Raw genomic sequence first — 20,693 nt, forward strand, 5'->3', positions numbered from 1 at the left:
CAGAAATTAACAAAAAACAAAAACGTTTGAGCAAAGAAAAAACGATTCCGTGCTCAATAAATGTATTTGCTTGTTTGCTATTATCCATATTAACGTGCAATAATAACCCCTCTCACGCAGTTTACTCAGGTGCTCTCTCACAAACTTATTCTCTGCGCTCCTGTCAAATCCCCCTCTCTCTCTCTCAACCTCTTAATTCTGTGCGCACTCAACTCTTGACAAACACGCTCGCTCAACTTGCAACAGCGTTACAAGTGTGCCACAAAATCAACCAATCGGAAAATTAAAGGTCAATTGTGATTGGCTGTTAGTCTCCAATCAAATCGCTAGTAGAACCAAAGCCCGTCTTGTAGAACTATCCATAGATATCCATATATCCATATATAATCCTTTATTATATGATATCTATGGAACTATCTACAGCATCCCGGAAGCTTACTAAAAAAAAATCGAATAAAATAACTGACTACAGCGAGACTAATGAATTAAAACACATTTTGGTAAGTATTTTTTTTTTTATTATTAACTTAAAAGTGCCTTGTTAGTTTTGTGTATTATAAATTATAATACACAAAAATAATAATTAAAATAATTATTATAATGGTGGTTTTCTTTAGATCACAGACATTACAGACATTAGCCTAGTATTTGGAGGGCAAATTTTGTTTAATTGTTCGGAAAACGTCTCGGTTACGTATGTAACCCTCGTTCCCTGAGTAGGGAACGGAGATGTTACGTCGGATGACGACGAATGGGGTTTCGCTTAGAAATCCTATCATCTTCGAGTATATAAAACGAGCCAATGGCAAAGAAATGCCATGGGTCTGCGGAATTTGCATAGCGTAACTCCGCCCCACGCAGGGGGTATATAAGGAAGTGCGCGAGCAACATGCAGATATGTCTTCGCTGAGGAGCCGAGACTGAATTCTTATTTGTGCATCCTCGTTACCTTTCCCCGACTGACTCGCGAATGTTTTAGGTGTCGCCCAGCCTGCAGCTCTGCAGATGTCTGTTAGCGAGGCGCCATGCGCTAGAGCCCAAGAGGATGCCACACTCTGGGTGGAGTGGGCCGTCACACCAAGGGGGCATGGTCGACCTTGCTGCTGGTATGCAAAAGCAATGGTGTCCACAATCCAGTGAGACAACCTTTGCTTGGAGAGAGCCTTTCCCTTCAGCTTCCCACCATGACAGACAAAGAGCTGGTCTGAGGTCCTGAAACACTGCGTCCTGTCAACGTAAGCACGGAGTGCGCGTACTGGACAGAGCAGTGTCAAGGCTGGGTCTGCCTCCTCCAAAGGCAGCGCTTGCAGGTTCACCACCTGGTCTTGAAAGGGTGTGGTGGGAACCTTGGGCACATATCCAGGCTGGGGTCTCAGGATCACGTGAGAGTTAGCCGGTCCGAATTCCAGGCACGCTTCGTCAACCGAAAATGCCTGCAGGTCCCCTACCCTCTTGATGGAGGCCAATGCAACCAGGAGCGCTGTCTTCATTGACAGGAACTTAAGCTCCACTGATTGCAGAGGCTCAAAGGGAGCACTCTGCAGGGCAGTTAAAACCACTGAGAGGTCCCAAGAGGGTACGAGGGGAGGACGAGAAGGATTCAGTCTCCTGGCTCCCCTCAGGAACCTGACGATCAGGTTTATATACTCGAAGATGATAGGATTTTTTAAGCGAAACCCCATTCGTAACTCGGAGTGACAACGAAAGGGAATGTCAGTTTTAAGAGTGAGGTAATTGTGTGAGGTGATTGACAGCTATATGTGACAGAGGAATATTATGACACTCCTCCAGAGATTCAGCTTATAATTTATAATGCTGTTGTGTTGTTTAACTTACAATATTATATCTCCTATTGTGACTAAAGTGGTGTGTTATTTAGGTGTTGCTGTTCTGATGACATTGTCTGCGGCTGTGCTAGCGTTAGAATGCTTGAAAAGGATAAGTCAAAATATAATTTAGTCACAATAGGAGATATAATATTGTAAGTTAAACAACAGAACAGCATTATAATACACAAAACTAACAAGGCACTTTTAAGTTAATAATAAAAAAAATACTTACCAAAATGTGTTTTAATCCATTAGTCTCGCTGTAGTCAGTTATTTTTTTCGATTTTTTTTTCAGTAAGCTTCCGGGATGCTGTAGATAGTTCCATAGATATCATATAATAAAGGATTATATATGGATATGGATATATATGGATAGTTCTACAAGACGGGCTTTGGTTCTACTAGCGATTTGATTGGAGACCAACAGCCAATCACAATTGACCTTTAATTTTCCGATTGGTTGATTTTGTGGCACACTTGTAAGGCTGTTGCAAGTTGAGCGAGCGTGTGTGTCAAGAGTTGAGCACGCACAGAATTAAAAGGTTGAGAGAGAGAGAGAGAGGGACTTGACAGGAGCGCAGAGAATAAGTTTGTGAGAGAGCACCTGAGTAAACTGCGTGAGAGGGGTTATTATTGCACGTTAATATGGATAATAGCAAACAAGCAAATACATTTATTGAGCACGGAATCGTTTTTTTTTTTTTTTTTCCTCCTTGAACTGCCACCTTACCGTGGTGGAGGGGTTTGAGTACCCGAATGAACCTAGGAGCTATGTTGTCTGGGGCTATATGCCCCTGGTAGGGTCTCCCAAGGCAAACAGGTCCTAGGCAACGGGTCAGACTAAGAGCGGTTCAAAACCCCTTATGATGCCCAAAAAAAGGAGGACCGTGACGTCGCCCGGTATGGCGCAGCCGGGGCCCCACCCTGGAGCCAGGCCCGGGGTTGGGGCTCGTATGCGAGCGCCTGGTGGTCGGGCCTCCCCCCATGGGGTCCGGCCGGGCTCAGCCCGAAGGAGTGACGTGGGGCTACCCTCCCGTGGACCCACCACCTGCAGGAGGGACCGTAAGGGGCCGGTGCAAAGTGGATCGGGCGGCAGTCGAAGGCGGGAGCCTAGACAACCCGATCCCTGGACGCGGAATCTAGCTCTAGGGACATGGAATGTCACCTCTCTGGCGGGGAAGGAGCCTGAGCTTGTGCGTGAGGTTCAGAGCACGGCTTGGGCTCTGGAACCACATTCCTCGAGAGAGGATGGACTCTTCACCACTCTGGAGTTGCCCATGGTGAGAGGCGGCGGGCTGGTGTGGGTTTGCTTATAGCCCCCCAGCTCAGCCGCCATGTGTTGGAGTTCACCCCGGTGAACGAGAGGGTCGCTTCCCTACGCCTTCGGGTCGGGGATATGTCTCTCACTGTCGTTTGTGCTTACGGGCCGAACGGCAGTGCAGAGTACCCGGCCTTCTTGGAGTCTCTGGGAGGGGTGCTGGAAAGTGCTCCGACTGGCGACTCCATCGTTTTACTGGGGGACTTCAACGCCCACGTGGGCAGCGACAGTGACACCTGGAGGGGCGTGATTGGGAGGAACAGCCCCCCTGATCTGAACCCGAGTGGTGTTCTGTTATTGGACTTCTGTGCTAGTTACAGCTTGTCCATAACGAACACCATGTTCAAGCATAAGGGTGTCCATCAGTGCACATGGCACCAGGACACCCTAGGCCGGAGGTCGATGATCGACTTTGTGGTCGTTTCATCTGACCTCCGGCCGTATGTCTTGGACACTCGGGCGAAGAGAGGGGCGGAGCTGTCAACTGATCACCACCTGGTGGTGAGTTGGATCCGATGGCGGGGGAGGAAGCTGGACAGACTCGGCAGACCCAAACGTACTGTGAGGGTCTGTTGGGAACGTTTGGCCGAATCTCCTGTCAGAGAGATCTTCAACTCCCACCTCCGGCAGAGCTTCGACCAGATCCCGAGGGAGTCTGGAGATATTGAGTCCGAGTGGACCATGTTCTCCACCTCCATTGTCAACGCGGCCACTCGGAGCTGTGGCCGTAAGGTCTCCGGTGCCTGTCGAGGCGGCAATCCCCGAACCCGGTGGTGGACACCGGAAGTAAGGGATGCCGTCAAGCTGAAGAAGGAGTCCTATCGGGCCTGGCTGGCTTGTGGGACTCCTGAGGCAGCTGATGGGTACCGACGGGCCAAGCGGACTGCAGCCCGGGTGGTTGTGGAGGCAAAAACTCGGGCCTGGGAGGAGTTCGGTGAGGCCATGGAGAAGGACTATCGGTCGGCCTCGAAGAGATTCTGGCAAACCGTCCGGCGCCTCAGGAGGGGGAAGCAGTGCCCTACCAACGCTGTTTACAGTGGAGGTGGGCAGCTGTTGACCTCGACTGGGGATATCACCGGACGGTGGAAGGAATACTTCGAGGATCTCCTCAATCCCGCCGTCACGTCTTCCATTGAGGAAGCAGAGGCTGAGGGCTCGGAGGCGGACTCGTCCGTCACCCAAGCTGAAGTCACCGAGGTAGTCAAGAAACTCCTCGGTGGCAAGGCACCGGGGGTGGATGAGATCCGCCCTGAGTACCTCAAGTCTCTGGATGTTGTGGGGCTGTCTTGGCTGACACGCCTCTGCAACATCGCGTGGCGGTTGGGGACAGTACCTTTGGACTGGCAGACCGGGGTGGTGGTCCCTCTTTTCAAGAAGGGGGATCGGAGGGTGTGCTCCAACTATAGGGGGATCACACTTCTCAGCCTCCCTGGGAAAGTCTATGCCAGGGTACTGGAGAGGAGAATCCGGCCGATAGTAGAACCTCGGATTCAGGAGGAATAGTGTGGTTTTCGTCCCGGTCGTGGAACAGTGGACCAGCTCTATACCCTCTACAGGGTGCTGGAGGGCTCATGGGAGTTTGCCCAACCAATCTACATGTGCTTTGTGGATTTGGAGAAGGCATTCGACTGTGTCCCTCGCGGCGGCCTGTGGAGGGTGCTCCGGGAGTATGGGGTCCGGGGCCCTTTGCTAAGGGCTATCCGGTCCCTGTACGACCGGAGCAGGAGCTTGGTTCGTATTGCCAGCAGTAAGTCAGACTTGTTCCCGGTGCGTGTTGGACTCCGGCAGGGCTGCCCTTTGTCGCCGGTTCTGTTCATAATTTTTATGGACAGAATTTCTAGGCGCAGCCAGGGGCCGGAGGGGGTCGGGTTTGGGGACCACACGATTTCATCTCTGCTCTTTGCGGATGATGTTGTCGTGTTGGCCTCATCAGACCAGGACCTCCAGCATGCACTGGGACGGTTTGCAGCCGAGTGTGAAGCGGCTGGGATGAAGATCAGCACCTCCAAGTCCGAGGCCATGGTTCTCAGTCGGAAAAGGGTGGTTTGCTCGCTTCAGGTTGGTGGAGAGCTCCTGCCTCAAGTGGAGGAGTTCAAGTATCTTGGGGTCTTGTTCAGGAGTGAGGGAAGGATGGAACGGGAGATTGACAGGCGGATTGGTGCAGCTTCTGCAGTAATGCGGTCCCTGTACCGGTCTGTCGTGGTAAAGAGGGAGCTGAGCCGCAAGGCGAAGCTCTCGATTTACCAGTCAATCTACGTTCCTACTCTCACCTATGGTCATGAGCTGTGGGTCATGACCGAAAGGACAAGATCCCGGATACAAGCGGCCGAAATGAGCTTTCTCCGCAGGGTGGCTGGGCGATCCCTTAGAGATAGGGTGAGAAGCTCGGTCACTCGGGAGGAGCTCAGAGTAGAGCCGCTGCTCCTCCACATCGAGAGGGGTCAGTTGAGGTGGCTCGGGCATCTTTTCCGGATGCCTCCTGGACGCCTTCCCGGGAAGGTGTTCCGGGCATGTCCCACCGGGAGGAGACCCCGGGGAAGACCTAGGACACGCTGGAGAGACTATGTCTCCCGGCTGGCCTGGGAACGCCTCGGGGTCCCCCCGGAAGAGCTGGAGGAAGTGTCTAGGGAGAGGGAAGTCTGGGCATCCCTGCTTAGACTGCTGCCCCCGCGACCCGGCCCCGGATAAGCGGTAGAAGATGGATGGATGGATGGAATCGTTTTTTCTTTGCTCAAACGAATTTTTTTTTGCGATTGTTAATTTCTGTTCAAAATATAATGTAATGTGCTTGCAAAATATAGTTCTCTGTGCTCAAAACTTACAATTACTCGCTCAGGATTGAGGCACACATATAACGCCATATGCTGAAGCCTATCCCAGAGTCTCGCAGCGAAGGCAGTAAGCAGTAAGATCTGAATGTGCTGAAGCAATTAAAATAATAATTCATCACAGCCCAGTGTCAGAATAAAAAGCCTGAAGTGTGAATTACTTCACTCAAGATTTGTCCAAGGTTTTGTGAACAGTGTACCACAAATCACACTAAGTAAATACACATGATTGAAACATCAAGGAATGGTCCACCCAAAAATGTCTCATCATTAAAAAAAGTCTCTCAGTATTTATACACCATCTTGCCTTTCCAAACCTGTGTGCTATTTTTTTTCCCAGTGGAACGCAAACATCAAAATGTTTGAAGAATGAAAACGCAATATGGCAATACACCATTTTTAAAATTCTAAATGTGATTTCTGGCAAGATACAAGGGGGAAAAGATAACGATTATGAGTAAACAATCATTTACATTTCTGTCTGTTCTTTGTAGAACACAAATAGCATCAGAAGGCTTAAAATATAGCGGACTAGTCATATGGACTACTTTCATATGGAGATATTTATGATAGTTCTATTGTACTTTATACTGGGAACTTTAAGCTGGAAAAGAGCTGTGGAATATTTTTTTCTTTTATGTTCTGGTTTGGAAAGATAGTATAAAATGACTGAGTCATGTGTCTTCTTCATAAAATTGTTTGCATTAGGTTCAGCTAAGATGGTCTGACCTGTGCAGGTATACCAGGTCTGAATGAGACCCCATATGATGGTGCTACACTTGTCACATGTCTGCTTCACACTCTTGCTCTTCTCCTTTGAGAAGCGATGTTCTAATAGAACCTGCAGGTTTGGCTCATCTTCCTCTGGGTCCTGTTCAAATCCAACACAACAGTAAAACACAGAATTACACAATTTATGTACTACTAGCCAATAGTTTGGACACACTTAATGAATTTATATTTCTCATTAACACAAACATGTTTTGATTGTGATAGGGTTGATGTGTGTAATGTCGTAAGCTTCAAATTGGATTGTTGTTATGACTTGCGCATACTGCAAAAAGTTCCCCGCTGTTGGCACATACTAACCACTCTCATACCACTGCTTCTTTTCTTTGTTTTAATAAGCAGACTTTTTATTTATCTATTTCAGGTCCCTTCCGGTAGATGACAGGCACACAAAGCTTTGTGCTGTGCTGCTAATCAAGTGGTAAAAAGGCCCTTCTTGCACCCAAAACAAGGCATCTGTGTATGAGAGTCCAAAGCAAGACATGGGACAACGTTGTCTTGCAATACTTTACATACGATGAATGAAAGGAGAATATTAGATTGACACGACAGTAACACTAGATTCAACAACAACAACAACAACAGTTCATTCCGTGCGTCATACGTCATTACGCCATTTCTACATCATTGCATATGCGTAGAACGTTACAGTTACGATTTTCAATCTGATCAAGTGTTTACATGTCCAATCGAATGGATTAGAAAATGTTTAAACCACCCCTTATAATCCAAATGAAAATTTAAATCGGATTTGACCCATTAATTCTGATTGACGTGGTTACATGTGACTTTTTGGTTACACTATATTTTAAGGTGTCATTGTTACAGTGTAATTATACATTTACTGTGTGTACTGTGTACTTACATGTACTGAGGAATATTAAGTGACTACATGTACTTACTATAGGGTTAGGGTAGGATTAAGATTTGGTTGAGGGTTAGTTGCATGTAATTATGCATAATTTACTGTTATTACTATGGTAAGTGCATGTAACATAGGTAACAAGGACACTGTAAAATAAAGTGTTACCGACTTTTTTATTCTGACTCTGCTACTAGTCCGATTACAAAATTGGATTATTAGGGTCCATATAAAGGCAGCTAATGTAACGTGTATAGTACCATATTAATGTATTTGCATATTTTTAGGATGCTTACATTGTATTATTGTAAAATAATAAGTATGTACAAAGTCATGTGTACATTACATTTTAATTAATGTTTACATTTTAATATGGTAGAGACAACAAACATTTTGCTCAACTTTAGTTTTGACTTGAACTTATTGACTGGTTATTTTTTAAATCAATATTCTGCGTGCAAACCTTTAGTTCCTGTAGTTTGAGCCGAAGGTGGATTAGTTTGACCACTGTGTCCTTCTGTTTCTCAGAATGTTCTGGCAGTTCCAGGATCAGTCTCTTGCACTCCTCTATTGCCTGTTTCAGCTGCTCTACATCAGACGGCACAAACGAACCCTGTGCAAACATCCACACACTTTAGTGCTTTAAAAAAATAGTATGATCAACTCTTTCTGAAACAATTACTTTATGAGAGGTTTCAAAACTTGAAGGAATAGTTTATCCAAAAATTTTAATTTTGTCACCATTTACCTTCATGTTGTCCCAATCCTGTATGACATAAAACAAAAGAAAGATATTGTGAAGAAAGTTTCACCTGTTTTGTCTATACAGTGAAAGAAGATTTAATATACTGTATTACTGCAGCGATCAATGCTAAAAGTTTTTTCTGCTGGCCCAATCTGTTATGACAACAACATTTTATAAACCAGTGAAATTTCCCAATTCTCGATTCTATTTTCTATACCACAACAAAAACTACTAAAAGTTGTAAAAAGACTAATAAAAAGTTCAAACATCATTAAAACAAGTAAACTAATAAAATTAGAACAAATAAATACATTATAAAAGATAGCAAAAACAAATACAACAGAACAGATATGTTATGTATCTGAAACGCAAGTATCAAACGCGAAACGCAAGTAACTTTGTGGGAGGATCTCAGACGCTGTTGCTATTATACCGGCGATAAATGACTCTTGCGCCCGATGCAAATCTAAAATGGGTTGGTCTGAAGTAGCTACATTACTCATAGGTGTGGATTGGGCGTAACGTGAAGTTAACCAATCAGAGCATCATCTCACATTCCCTTTAAGAGCAGGCGTGCTTGTTCCATGGCGGATTGCTATTATAACGGCGGATTTGCCAGGCGCACGCCAGGAGCGGTTCATAGCCGAGGAGACCGACGTTCTCGTCAGGGCCGTAAAACACAGAGAAGTGACATTGTATGGGGATGGGAGAAACCCACCCAAATAAGCTACGGTTAAACAGGCGTATAATAATTTGGGTAAATGTGTAAGCTAGATTTATGCCTATTTTTTCACATCTTCATGGACACCATAATGATTTTTCCTTGTAATTATGTATGGTTTGCAAAAATGTCAACTGCTGCGTTTGTGTAGATGAGAGAAGCAAAGTATATGCACGTTGTGCACACGCTACATTATGGCCAAGCATGCGCCCTTAAAATAGCATCTGAACGCCACTGAAAATGCGCCACTGACTTTAGACTAGGTTTTTCCTGGTCTGAGGCGGAATTGTTTTCTGGAACTGCAAAATAGCACCAGGGAACGTTCGCGCCGGAACACGCCTCCTCTTTTCGCTGAACCGCCCTCGGAGAGCAAGTTCATTCTACAAGTCTGCTGTGCGTAGGGTGCAAAATAGGAATGATGCATGCATCGGTGTATAAAGTCAATTGCGCTGGGTGCAAGATAGGGCCCTATAACTGTAATAATAGGGCCAAAACAGCAGAAACATTCTTCTATATATACAGTATATATAAAAACTTTTTTGCTCACCAGCCACTGTGGCTAGTGGTATTCCAAAGTTACTAGCCACTGTCATTTTCACTGGCCACAATTTTGACATCGATACCATAGGGGAAAACTGCCATACAGATATTTTTAATATTATCTCATAATTTGGAAGCCAGTATATTAGGCTACTGTCACGTTAAGACCTGACGCACGGACCCATTATACTGTTTTATCTAGCCAATAGGACTATACTTCTCTTTATGTGCACACACTTTTGGTGTGAGCACAAAATCTGCGGGAATGAGTAAAATTATGCTGAATACGCGCAATCCCACGGCAAAATTCAAGCCCTGTAACACCAACATCCGGAGGAAATGAAATGAGTGAGTATGGGGTGAAATGAGTGAGTGGGTTTGTGTGTCAGCTTGTAGTCGGAGAGATTAGAGAGCAAGAACGTGTGCAGCTGGTATTGTGTCTCCTGCAGAAGAGTTTCAGATATTTCAGTATCGTATCGGAAAATCTATATTTTTGATCAACCCGCCAAAGTGCCTGGTAGGAATGGGTTGGCAGGTGTTAATGTCAAGCCCTGTATATATAGCTCAAATTTAGAACCACATGGGGGTAAGTCAATTATAATAGAATTTAAATGTTTGGGTGAATTATTTGAAGTCAAGTTATTCTGAGTCAAGTGAAATGCTGTGCCTCAGAGGACCACAGTGTTACATACATAAACATATATAATAGAGATGCACCAATTGCAATATTTTGTACGTTTTTGCTAGAAGTACAGACTTTTGTCAATACCGATCTTATTTCTAAGAACTATAATTGACAGCATATACAAACAAAAACCTTTTCTTTAAAGGGGGGGTGAAATGCTATTTCATGCATACTGAGTTTTTTACACTGTTAAAGAGTTGGATTCCCATGCTAAACATGGACAAAGTTTCAAAAATTAAGTTGTATGTTTGATGGAGTATTTCTGTGGCAAAAATACTCCTTCCGGTTTGTCACAAGTTTTGGAAAGTTTTTTCGAGTATGGGCATGTGTGACGTCAGATGCGGCAGAATTTCCTTATACGGGTCCTAAGGGCACTTCTCCCGGAAGGGCACGTGCGCACCCGTAGACCAGAGCGAGAGAGCGAAAGCAGTACGCCCATCAAAGCGCTGTGCTCGCTGCAGTCACAGGACTATGTTTGTCCTCAGTACAGACTCTTATGGACAGCTTCATCTAATGCCAAGTTCACACTGAACGATTTTAGGCCCGATTTTCGCACGCCAACAGGTTTTGTGAGATTGCCGACAAATGCCAAAATCATAGGCAAATCGGTGCTCATGAACACGAGTGACAATAACGCAGTGTGAATGATCAAAGACGCAATCTGAGAGAATCGCCGACGAATTAAAACAAAAGAAAAGAAAAGAAAACAAAACTAGAAGTATTTCGCATTTCATGGAAAGAGAGCACAATTGCATACGGAGAGGCCTTAAAAGCTAGATCTGCTTATTTCTCAACCTTATTAGAAGAAAATAAACAAAACCCAAGGTATTTATTTGAAACAGTGGCTAAACGAACAAAAAATAAAGCTTCAAGCCCAGAAGTTTCCAAGCAGCACAGCAGTAATGACTTTATGAACTTCTTCACTTATTATTATTGGATTGATAATATCAGGGAGAAAATTATAACTATGCAACCGTCTACTACAGTATCACATCAGGCATTGCATTGTAGTCTCCTTAAGGAAAAATTTGATTCATTCATTGCTATAGGAGAGGAAGAATTTTCTAAACTCATTAAATCATCTAAATCGACAACATGTATGTTAGACCCTATACCGACTAAGCTACTGAAAGAGATCATAGATCCTCTTCTTAATATCATTAATTCATCTTTGTCATTAGGATACGTACCAAAAACTTTTAAGCTGGCTATGATTAAACCGCTTGTTAAAAAAACGCAACTTGAGCGTACAGAATTAGTCAATTACAGGCCGATCTCGAATCTACCTTTTCTGTCAAAGACACAAGAAAAGGCTAGCCTGGCAAGCCAGACCTACATCAAGATGTTAGGTCTGGCAACTCTCCATAGACACGGCTCAATCCGAGGGGCGGGATAAACGGCTGTCTTTCAAATTCCCTCTGCACGCAATAGGACAGCGCTTCAACCAACCAGTATGAGGTGCCGTCTAGGGCTTAAATCAAACTTCATTCACACACACATATATTAAACGCTTGCAAACACATATACTAAGTAGTCACACATACATATATACTGCTGAATGCTCAAACTAATACATATGAAATGCACAACGTCACACCTAAAGTCGCTCACGCACACACACGAGACGCGCAGAACTCTCCGCGCACATACTCATCTGAGACGCGAACACACACACACGCAAACTCAGATGAGTATGTGCGCGGAGAGTTCCACGCGTCTCATGTGTTAGTACTACTTAGTATATGTGTATGCAAGCGTTTCATATATGTGTGCGTGAATGAAGTTTGATTCAAGCCCTAGACGGCACCTCAGTGGAGCTAATGTTAGTTGATAGATTCAACTTTTGCCATATCTGGCCGGCAAAAAACTAATAACACATCTTCTTTTTTTAAGATTGACTTAGGTGCCGTTCTTTGCTCTTTTCTCAAAGAAAAACTTAACTCCAAGTCATAGACTGTAAAAAATATAACTTAACTCCAAGTCCTCCAGAGTCGCGGCCAAAGCCGATTCGAAAGACTGTTCTCCAGCAGCCGCCATTCTTTGTTTTCAAGTAGCAGGGGGAACCGTTGCAACTCTGTCGTCATTATGTCAAGCCCGCCCCGCCTACTCTATACACGATGTGATTGGCCTGACCCAATTTAGGTTTTTGCAGCTCTAAAGTCAACGGAGAGTTGCTAGACTACCCTGGCTGCAAAATACATTTTGCTGCCGCTAGGGTGCGTCTAGATTTCTAGGCTAAGAAAAGGCGGTATCCTCACAACTATGTTCCTTTTTAGAAAGAAATGATATCTGCGAGGATTTTCAATCAGGATTTAGACCGTACCATAGTACTGAGACAGCTCTCATTAGAGTCACCAATGATTTGCTCTTATCATCCGATCATGGTTGTATCTCTCTATTAGTGTTACTCAATCTTAGTGCTGCATTTGACACTATTGACCACAACATTCTTTTAAATAGACTCGGAAATTATGTTGGCATTAGTGGAATTGCATTAGCATGGTTTAAATCATACTTATCTGACCGTTATCAGTTTGTAGCAGTAAATGAAGAGATGTCTTATCGATCACAAGTTCAGTGTGGTGTACCACAAGGCTCAGTAATAGGACCGTTGCTGTTCACTCTGTACATGCTACCCTTGGGAGATATCATTAGGAAGCATGGCATTAGTTTTCACTGTTATGCTGATGATACTCAGCTCTATATTTCTGCACACCCTGACAAAACTTACCAAAATCACAAAATTAACGGAATGCATAGGTGATATAAAAAACTGGATGACTAGCAATTTCCTACTACTTATTTCTGAAAAAACAGAGATTCTAATTATTGGACAAAAAACTTCCTTACGTAATAACCTAGAATACTGTCTAACACTTGATGGCTGCTCTGTCAAGTCCTCGTCGTCGGTTAGGAACCTGGGTGTGCTCTTTGATACCAATCTTTCATTTGAATGTCACATGTCTAGTATCTGTAAAACCGCATTTTTCATCTTAAAAATATATCTAAATTATGTCATATGCTCTCAATGAAAAATGCAGAACAATTAGTTCATGCGTTCATGACATCAAGGCTAGATTATTGTAATGCAGTTATGAGTGGTTGCCCTGCACGCTTGATAAACAAACTACAGCTGGTCCAAAATGCAAAAGCTAGAGTTCTTACCAGAACCAGGAAGTATGACCATATTAGCCCGGTTCTGTCAACACTACATTGGCTCCCTATTAAACATCGTATACATTTTAAAATATTGCTGATTACTTACAAAGCACTAAATGGTTTAGCTCCCCAGTACTTGAGCAAGCTCTTAACGCATTATAGTCCTTCACGTCTATTGCAATCTCAAAATCAAATATCAAAATCGACGGCTGGCGGTAGATCCTTTTCCTATTTAGCACCAAAACTTTGGAACAATCCTCCTAACATTGTCCGGGAAGCAGACAAACTCTGTCAGTTCAAATTTAGACAAAAAACACATCTCTTTGGCCTAGCATACACATAACACATTATAGACTTCTATAATTTAATGTTAGACTGTATAGATTAGGTCAGCCGGAACTGAGAACACTCCCCATAAATCCTGATGTACTTATTACATCATAAGAAAGATGGCGTCTACGCTGATATTAGTCTCTCTGTTAATCCGAGGTTTACCGCTGTCCGCCAGATCCAGGCCGTATCCAGATCTGATGAGCCTGAGCCTGATGAAGGGCCTGAGCCTGGACACGATGACAATGCAGTCCTGAAGTGTCAACCAGTCCCACCCCTGTGAAGGCCTCCTTCCCTTCCCTTTACCTCAGTACAGATAAAATGTTGTTGGGATAATTCCGGTTCTCATGGCTATGCAGACGTGATAAAAAATTTCTGTATTATAAATTTTTAAGGTCAGACAAGTAGTTTATTGAGGGTTGATTTGTAAAGAAGGACTACATGCCTGCGCACATATATATTCAAATGTGCATACCTTTGGCCTGAACATGTGCGTTTTCACGGGTTTGCGTTTTTGAGGTTAGCGCAGAGATAACGGATAATCGTCTGCACCTTCTAACCTATTTCAGGGAGTGCATTCTCAAGACACCAGGCACTGTTTTGTGCGGATAGGCGGCTGGAACGCGTTAAGGGTTTTCCTGTTAAAACGGTGATGTCACACGTAGGAGGCAGCACAATCCTAGCAACCTGCGTACCTTTCTGGTTTCTTCTAGTACTTTATTCTCTTTTCCCATTGGTCTCTGGAATTGTCAGTCCTCTGTAAACAAAGCTGATTTCATTACATCTAATTCTAGTCATTCAGGTCTCAGCCTATTGGCCCTGACTGAGACCTGGACCAGACCAGAGGACACTGCCACACCTGCTGCCCTCTCCACTAACTTCACTTTCTCACACACCCCTCGTCTGACCGGAAGGGGTGGAGGTACTGGTCTTCTCATCTCAAACGATTGAAAATGTTATCCTTTACCACCTCATTTGAATCGCATTCAGTTACCATCACTAGGCCTATTAAAATCCATTTTGTAGTATCGTCCACCAGGTCAACTTGGCAGTTTCTTGGAGGAGCTTGATGTGCTACTCTCATAGGGCTGTGCGATATAGCAAAAAATATTATCACGATATAATGTTTCATTGTTCAATGTATCGTTCGTGTATCGATAATTATTGACATTTTTTATAACCTTTTTTTTTTAAAGACAAGTAGAAAAGTTTGAATTTAAACCAGTTTTTTTTATTTATCCACATTATTAAGGCAAACAACAAATTGTATTCAATTTAGCAGTCAAAAACAAAATAAAATGTAAACAAAAATATCTTCTTTATGTCTTATATTAAAATAAAAAAGTATGTGTTAAAGAAACTCTTGAACTTAAAATGTTACAAAATGTGTGCAATGTTAAAGTGTAACTGTAGAACAATCAAGGCAAACTTTGAGGTATCAACATCTGAAATAAGTAGGGGTGTAATGCTTCACAAAATTCACGGTTCAGTTCAGTTTGATATGACACAGTGGAGTTACGGTTGGGTACATTTTCGATACAGCAAAAAGAAAGAAATGCCAGAGAAATTTCCTTGATTTAAAAAATAAAAGACAAAATGTATTAAAAGAAAAAATATTTTTAAATAAATGTGAGTTTTCTTACATATTGAAACATTATAAATGGGGGTAATCTTTGAAGGATGAAAAAATAATGTTTTGGTCATCACATTAAAAAATAACATTTAAATTTGACAATATTTGAGTTTTGAAGTGCTGGAAAAAGATGTGTGACATACTTGAGAGCATTTTACTATTCCTGCCAAACTTCCATGGTTACAGTTAGTGTTACTACATTAAATCCATGGTGAATGTTGCTGATCTGTGGACTTAAAGCCTATAACTAGCTCATTCATGGCACAATGTTTCTCCTGGTTTCCACGTTAGCGGTGTTTGATCCGTTTGAAATTTTAATGTTTCTCACTAGATCTCACAGCAACACCAAAGAACTTTTCCTCTTCGGTCCCCCTACAAGTTGGAAGCGGAATTGTCCATTACCACTGTCGTAAACAAGGGGGTAATCCAGCACCCGGAAAGCGTACCTTCCCTGGGGGCCGCCATTGGTTAGCAAGCCATCACCTGCTGTTAGCATTCCATTGGCTCCCATTCATTTTGGCATCTCTTTGACAGCGAATAACTTTACATCTGAGGCGTTTAAAGACTCTATTTATCCACTGTTTATTTCTAAAGAAACACAACAATGTAAAAGACTCTATTTATCCATTGTTTATTTCTAAAGAAACACAACAATGTATAAAAGGCTCCATTACCTTGTATCTTACGTTATGGCCCCGTAGAAGCAGTTTTTGTAAAAATAGGCTAACGATTGCATCATAACCACGTGACTCTCTGTCGCACAGTAGAGAAATTACCGTACAGGAGGAGAAGCTTGCAGGCAATCAGGGGGACATGGAGGCATAAAGTCTGATAAAGTCAAGGGAGAAGCCCATAGAGAGTCATAAAGTTGCTCCTGCTCCTAGCTCATGGACAGCTCCTACTCACGCTCTCCGTCTCTGCAAGTTTCGGAAGGGAATGATTCAGATTTCTCTTGGCACAGCTACTAGAAGACTTACAACTGTCAGACAGGTTGCTCATGTCACATCTATGTCGTCAAGCTCAGTTTGAGGCTGCGCAGTATGCTCAGCCATCAGGAAGTGAGTGCTTCTAATAGATTTCACTTTTCTCCATTGAAGTCTACGGGGTCGCTGTGTCCATTTCTTAAACTGTCTATGGTCGTAAATAATTTAGCCTACCGCAGCCTACTGTTGCACGCACACTCGCTGTTTATCCAGCACCGGCTTTGGAATGAATGATGTTCACAGACAAGGTAGAGTATGTTGCATGATTTTATGAAAGTATGATGTATTGACACATCAGAAACAAAGAAAAACAAAATAATGACTATTGTAACCCTTGCCGTAAAGCAAGTCTGTAAAAGCAAATCTGTAGTTTCTTATGTCTCATTCGAACTACAGAAACGCTACCTGATCTGGCAAACTTGCATAGTGCGGTTATAGCAGATATAGGGCCACAAAGCGAATGCAGAAGTGCCTTTCCCCATTGCGACTTGATGAACCACTGAAACAATTTTGGAAACATTATTTTAAGGTAAAAAATATTCTTTAGTGTTGCTTTAACCCTCTGGGGTCTAAGGTGTTTTTGGGGTCCTTGAGATGTTCTGACATGCCCTGACATTTTTGCTTTTTTCAGTTGCTTATAAACATATTAATGGCAAAAAAAATTACACACTATTTAGCACAAACAGGGCTACCATGAAATGTGAGCAACAAGAATGTACATGTCTGCATTTTTGAGAGAATAATGTTTATGCGTGGTTATTGAAAAAACGTACTTGGTTACTTACGTAACCTCGGTTCCCTTAGAGATAAGGGAACGAGTACTGCGTTGCAAACGCTGTGGGAAAACTCCTTTTCTCGAGAATATTGAAGCCTTTATTTTAAAACGCATTGCATGCAGCACAGGCGAGAGAATCAAGCTCGCGTGAGCGAGCTGATAGGCTGTGCTGTGGGCAACTGCACGAACCAATGGCGGATCGGCAGAGGCGCGCGAACCAATCAGGGAGCTTGGCACACTGCCAGTGTCAAGCGCGCGAAACTGCACGTGACCAAAGCATATAAATATAGACAATATTCCGCCATTTGACAGATATAATCGACTGAAGCGAGAACACCTGACATAAGAGAGATTGCACGGCAAGGCAACGCAGTACTCGTTCCCTTATCTCTAAGGGAACCGAGGTTACGTAAGTAACCAAGTACGTTCCCTTACGAGAACGTTCTCTCGTACTGCGTTGCAAACGCTGTGGGAACGCTTATTTAAAACGCCGTGCAATTAATCTCTTATGGCCGCTCTGACTCACCAGAAGTTCCGGGAAGTTACAGAATAGCCAGGATAAAACGAGACCGCATTTCGGGCCCATAAAATATCCAATAATAAAGATCTGGGCCAAGGGCCAGATTAACTTCACCACAAGTCCAGTGACAACTGAGTGTCCAATTTCACAACTAGTCTGGGTCCACAGAGCCAAAGTCTAGAAGGAAAAATTGTGTCTGCAAAGCAGAGACATATAAGTTGAAAAAACTCACAAATGTGGACGGAGTGGACTTAGCCGGCCGCCACACAAATATCCTGTATAGGAACACTCACGTGTTCAGGTCTGAAGTCAGACTGAGTCCGCAGAGCCAGGTTCTGAACAGAAAAGAGCTCGTGCCTGCAGAGCAGGAACATCCAAGCTATAGAATCTAACAAATGTGGACGGAACGGACCAACCGGCCACCGCACAAATGTCCAGATAAGAACACTCATGTGTCTGAGTCCTAAAGTCAGCCTGGGTCCGCAAAGCCAGGGTTTAGACAGAAAGAACTCGTGCCTGCAGGGCAGGAACGTCTAGGTTATAGAATCTGACAAATGTTGACGGAACGGACCAGCCGGCCGCCGCACAAATGTCCTCGATAGGAACACCACTCGACCAGGCCCACGAAGAGGCGACACCTCTCGTGGAGTGAGCTCTAACACCTATGGGACAGGAAAGGCCCAGTGAAGTGTAAGCCAGAGCAATGGCGTCAACTATCCACCTGGACAGCGTGAGCTTAGTAACAGGAAGGCCCTTGGTTCGGCCCCCGAAACAAACAAAGAGCTGTTCAGACTGTCTGAAAGAGGCCGAACGCTCCAGATAAATTCTCAAAGCTCTGACGGGGCAAAGCGTGAGAGAATCACTGTCCTCTTCGGAGGAGGGAAGAGCTGACAGAGAAATAACCTGGGCTCTGAACGGAGTTGAGAGCACCTTAGGAATATATCCATGTCTTGGCCTAAGGATGACCTTGGAGTCATTAGGGCCAAACTCCAGACAGGAAGCGCTAGTAGAGAGCGCCTGCAAGTCCCCTACTCTTTTAACTGACGCCAGTGCCAGAAGCAGGGCGGTCTTCAGAGAGAGGGGCTTGAGATCTGCTGACTGAAGTGGTTCAAAGGGAGGTCCCCTAAGAGCCCGCAGGACCAGTGAAAGGTCCCAGGCCGGCACAGACGGTGGCCGAGGCGGGTTAAGCCTTCTGGCACCCTTAAGGAAACGAACTATAAGGTCGTTTTTACCTAAGGAGGCTCCGGCTACCAATACATGAAAAGCAGCGATGGCTGCTACGTACACTTTGAGAGTGGAGGGGGAGCGACCCGCGTCCAACATCTCCTGTAGAAAAGAAAGCACTTTTGGCACTTCACAAGTGTGTGGGTCGAGGTTTCGAGCTAAACACCAGCTGGAAAACACTGACCATTTTAGGAGATAGAGGCGTCTAGTAGACGGAGCTCTAGCCTCCATAATAGTGTTTAGGACACCTTCTGGGAGATCCTGGGGTACCCGTTGAGTGGCCATACATGTAGGGCCCACAAGTCGGGACGAGGATGCCAGGTTGTCCTGTCGGCCTGAGCCAGAAGGTCGCACCTCAGTGGAATTGGTCAGGGGTCTATTACAGACAGTTGCATCAACTCTGGGAACCAGATCTGGGTCCGCCAGAGAGGAGCCACCAAGAGGACCGCGCTTTTGGTGTTCCTGATCCGTTCGATGACCTGAGGGAGCATCGAGACCGGAGGAAACGCATAGAGAGGGAGGTTGGGCCAGTTGTGGGCCAACGCATCCCTGTTCTTTGAAAAGAATATTGGGCAGTGACAGTTGTCTTCTGAGGCGAAAAGATCTATTTCTGCCTTCCCGAAGATCTCCCAAAGCAGGAGAACCGTCTGAGGGTGGAGAGACCATTCCTCTGGGGGAACTCTGCCCCGAGAGAGCATGTCTGCTCCTGTGTTCAACGTGCCTGGCACGTGAGCTGCCCTGAGCGAGCGCAGGTTGGTGTGAGCCCATAGCAGGAGCTGCGTGGCTATGGCAAGCAGGTTGTGGGACCTGAGGCCGCCCTGGCGATTTATGTAGGAGACCACTGACATATTGTCCGTTCGGACCAGCACGTGGTGTCCAGCCAGGTGAGGGAGGAAGGTTTTTAGGGCTAGAAAAACTGCTCTCATTTCGAGGCAGTTGATGTGTAGGCGTTTCTCCGAGCTCGACCAGAGGCCGGAGGCAGGCCTGCCCTCGTACAGCGCTCCCCAACCTGAGTTGGAAGCGTCTGTTGAAATCACCCTCCTCTCTGAGACCACCCCCATGCTTACGCCCTGCTGGTACCAGCTGGCGTCTTTCCAAGGGGCCAGGGCTTGAACACAGCGCTGGTTCACCTTGATAACCAAGTGGCCTGAATGCCAGGCGTGGGGTGGCACCAGAGGTGCTAGCCACAGCTGAAGAGGACGCATACGCAGTAGGCCGAGTTGGAGTACTGATGATGCGGAGGCCATGAGGCCAAGGATCCTCTGGAACGTTCTGAGGGGTACACAAGAGCCCTCTGTGAACGATGCTGCGAGCTGCTGAATCGTTAGAGCACGGGCCGGTGTGGGCCATGCTCTCATAAGTACGGGGTCGAGAACTGTTCCCAGGAACGTGATACGTTGGCTGGGCAACAGAATACTCTTGGCAAAATTGACCTTGAGCCCTAGACATTCTAGATGTCTGAGGAGCCAGGCTCTGTGAGTATGTGACTCCGCCTCTGACTGGGTCAATATGAGCCAGTCGTCGAGGTAGTTCAGGATGCGCATTCCCCGCTGTCTCAGGGGGGAGAGAGCTGCATCCATGCACTTTGTGAAAGTACGAGGTGCCAGTGCCAGTCCAAATGATAGGACTGTGTACTGGTATGTCTGCCCCTCGAAGGCGAATCTCAAGAATGGCCTGTGGTGGGGGTTCACTTGAATGTGAAAGTAAGCGTCTTTTAGATCTATTGAGAAAAACCAGTCGCCTGGGCGAATT

General features: G+C 44.9%; 1 protein-coding gene across 10 annotated transcripts in view; it reads right to left on the minus strand.

Annotated features, from left to right (window-relative positions):
- def8 (differentially expressed in FDCP 8 homolog) overlaps positions 1–20,693 on the minus strand; it is a 143,936-nt gene that overhangs the window by 25,739 nt on the left and 97,504 nt on the right. For 6 of the 10 annotated variants that reach the window (XR_014030617.1, XM_081372086.1, XM_081372082.1 and 3 more), the window contains 3 exons: positions 8,375–8,392; positions 8,090–8,239; positions 6,705–6,846 (listed from right to left, as the gene is read on the minus strand). Coding sequence is in view for 8 of the 10 variants with exons in the window: in XM_081372086.1 (XP_081228212.1) it covers positions 6,705–6,846; positions 8,090–8,239; positions 8,375–8,392 (310 nt within the window). In the remaining 2 variants the exon portion in view is untranslated. The remainder of the gene's footprint in view (positions 1–6,704; positions 6,847–8,089; positions 8,240–8,374; positions 8,393–20,693) is intronic. The other 4 variants (XR_014030616.1, XM_081372083.1, XM_081372081.1 and 1 more) reach the window with 1 other exon arrangement.

Source organism: Scardinius erythrophthalmus (assembly GCF_964197995.2).
Source record: "Scardinius erythrophthalmus genome assembly, chromosome: 8".
Taxonomy (NCBI): Eukaryota; Metazoa; Chordata; class Actinopteri; order Cypriniformes; family Leuciscidae; genus Scardinius; species Scardinius erythrophthalmus.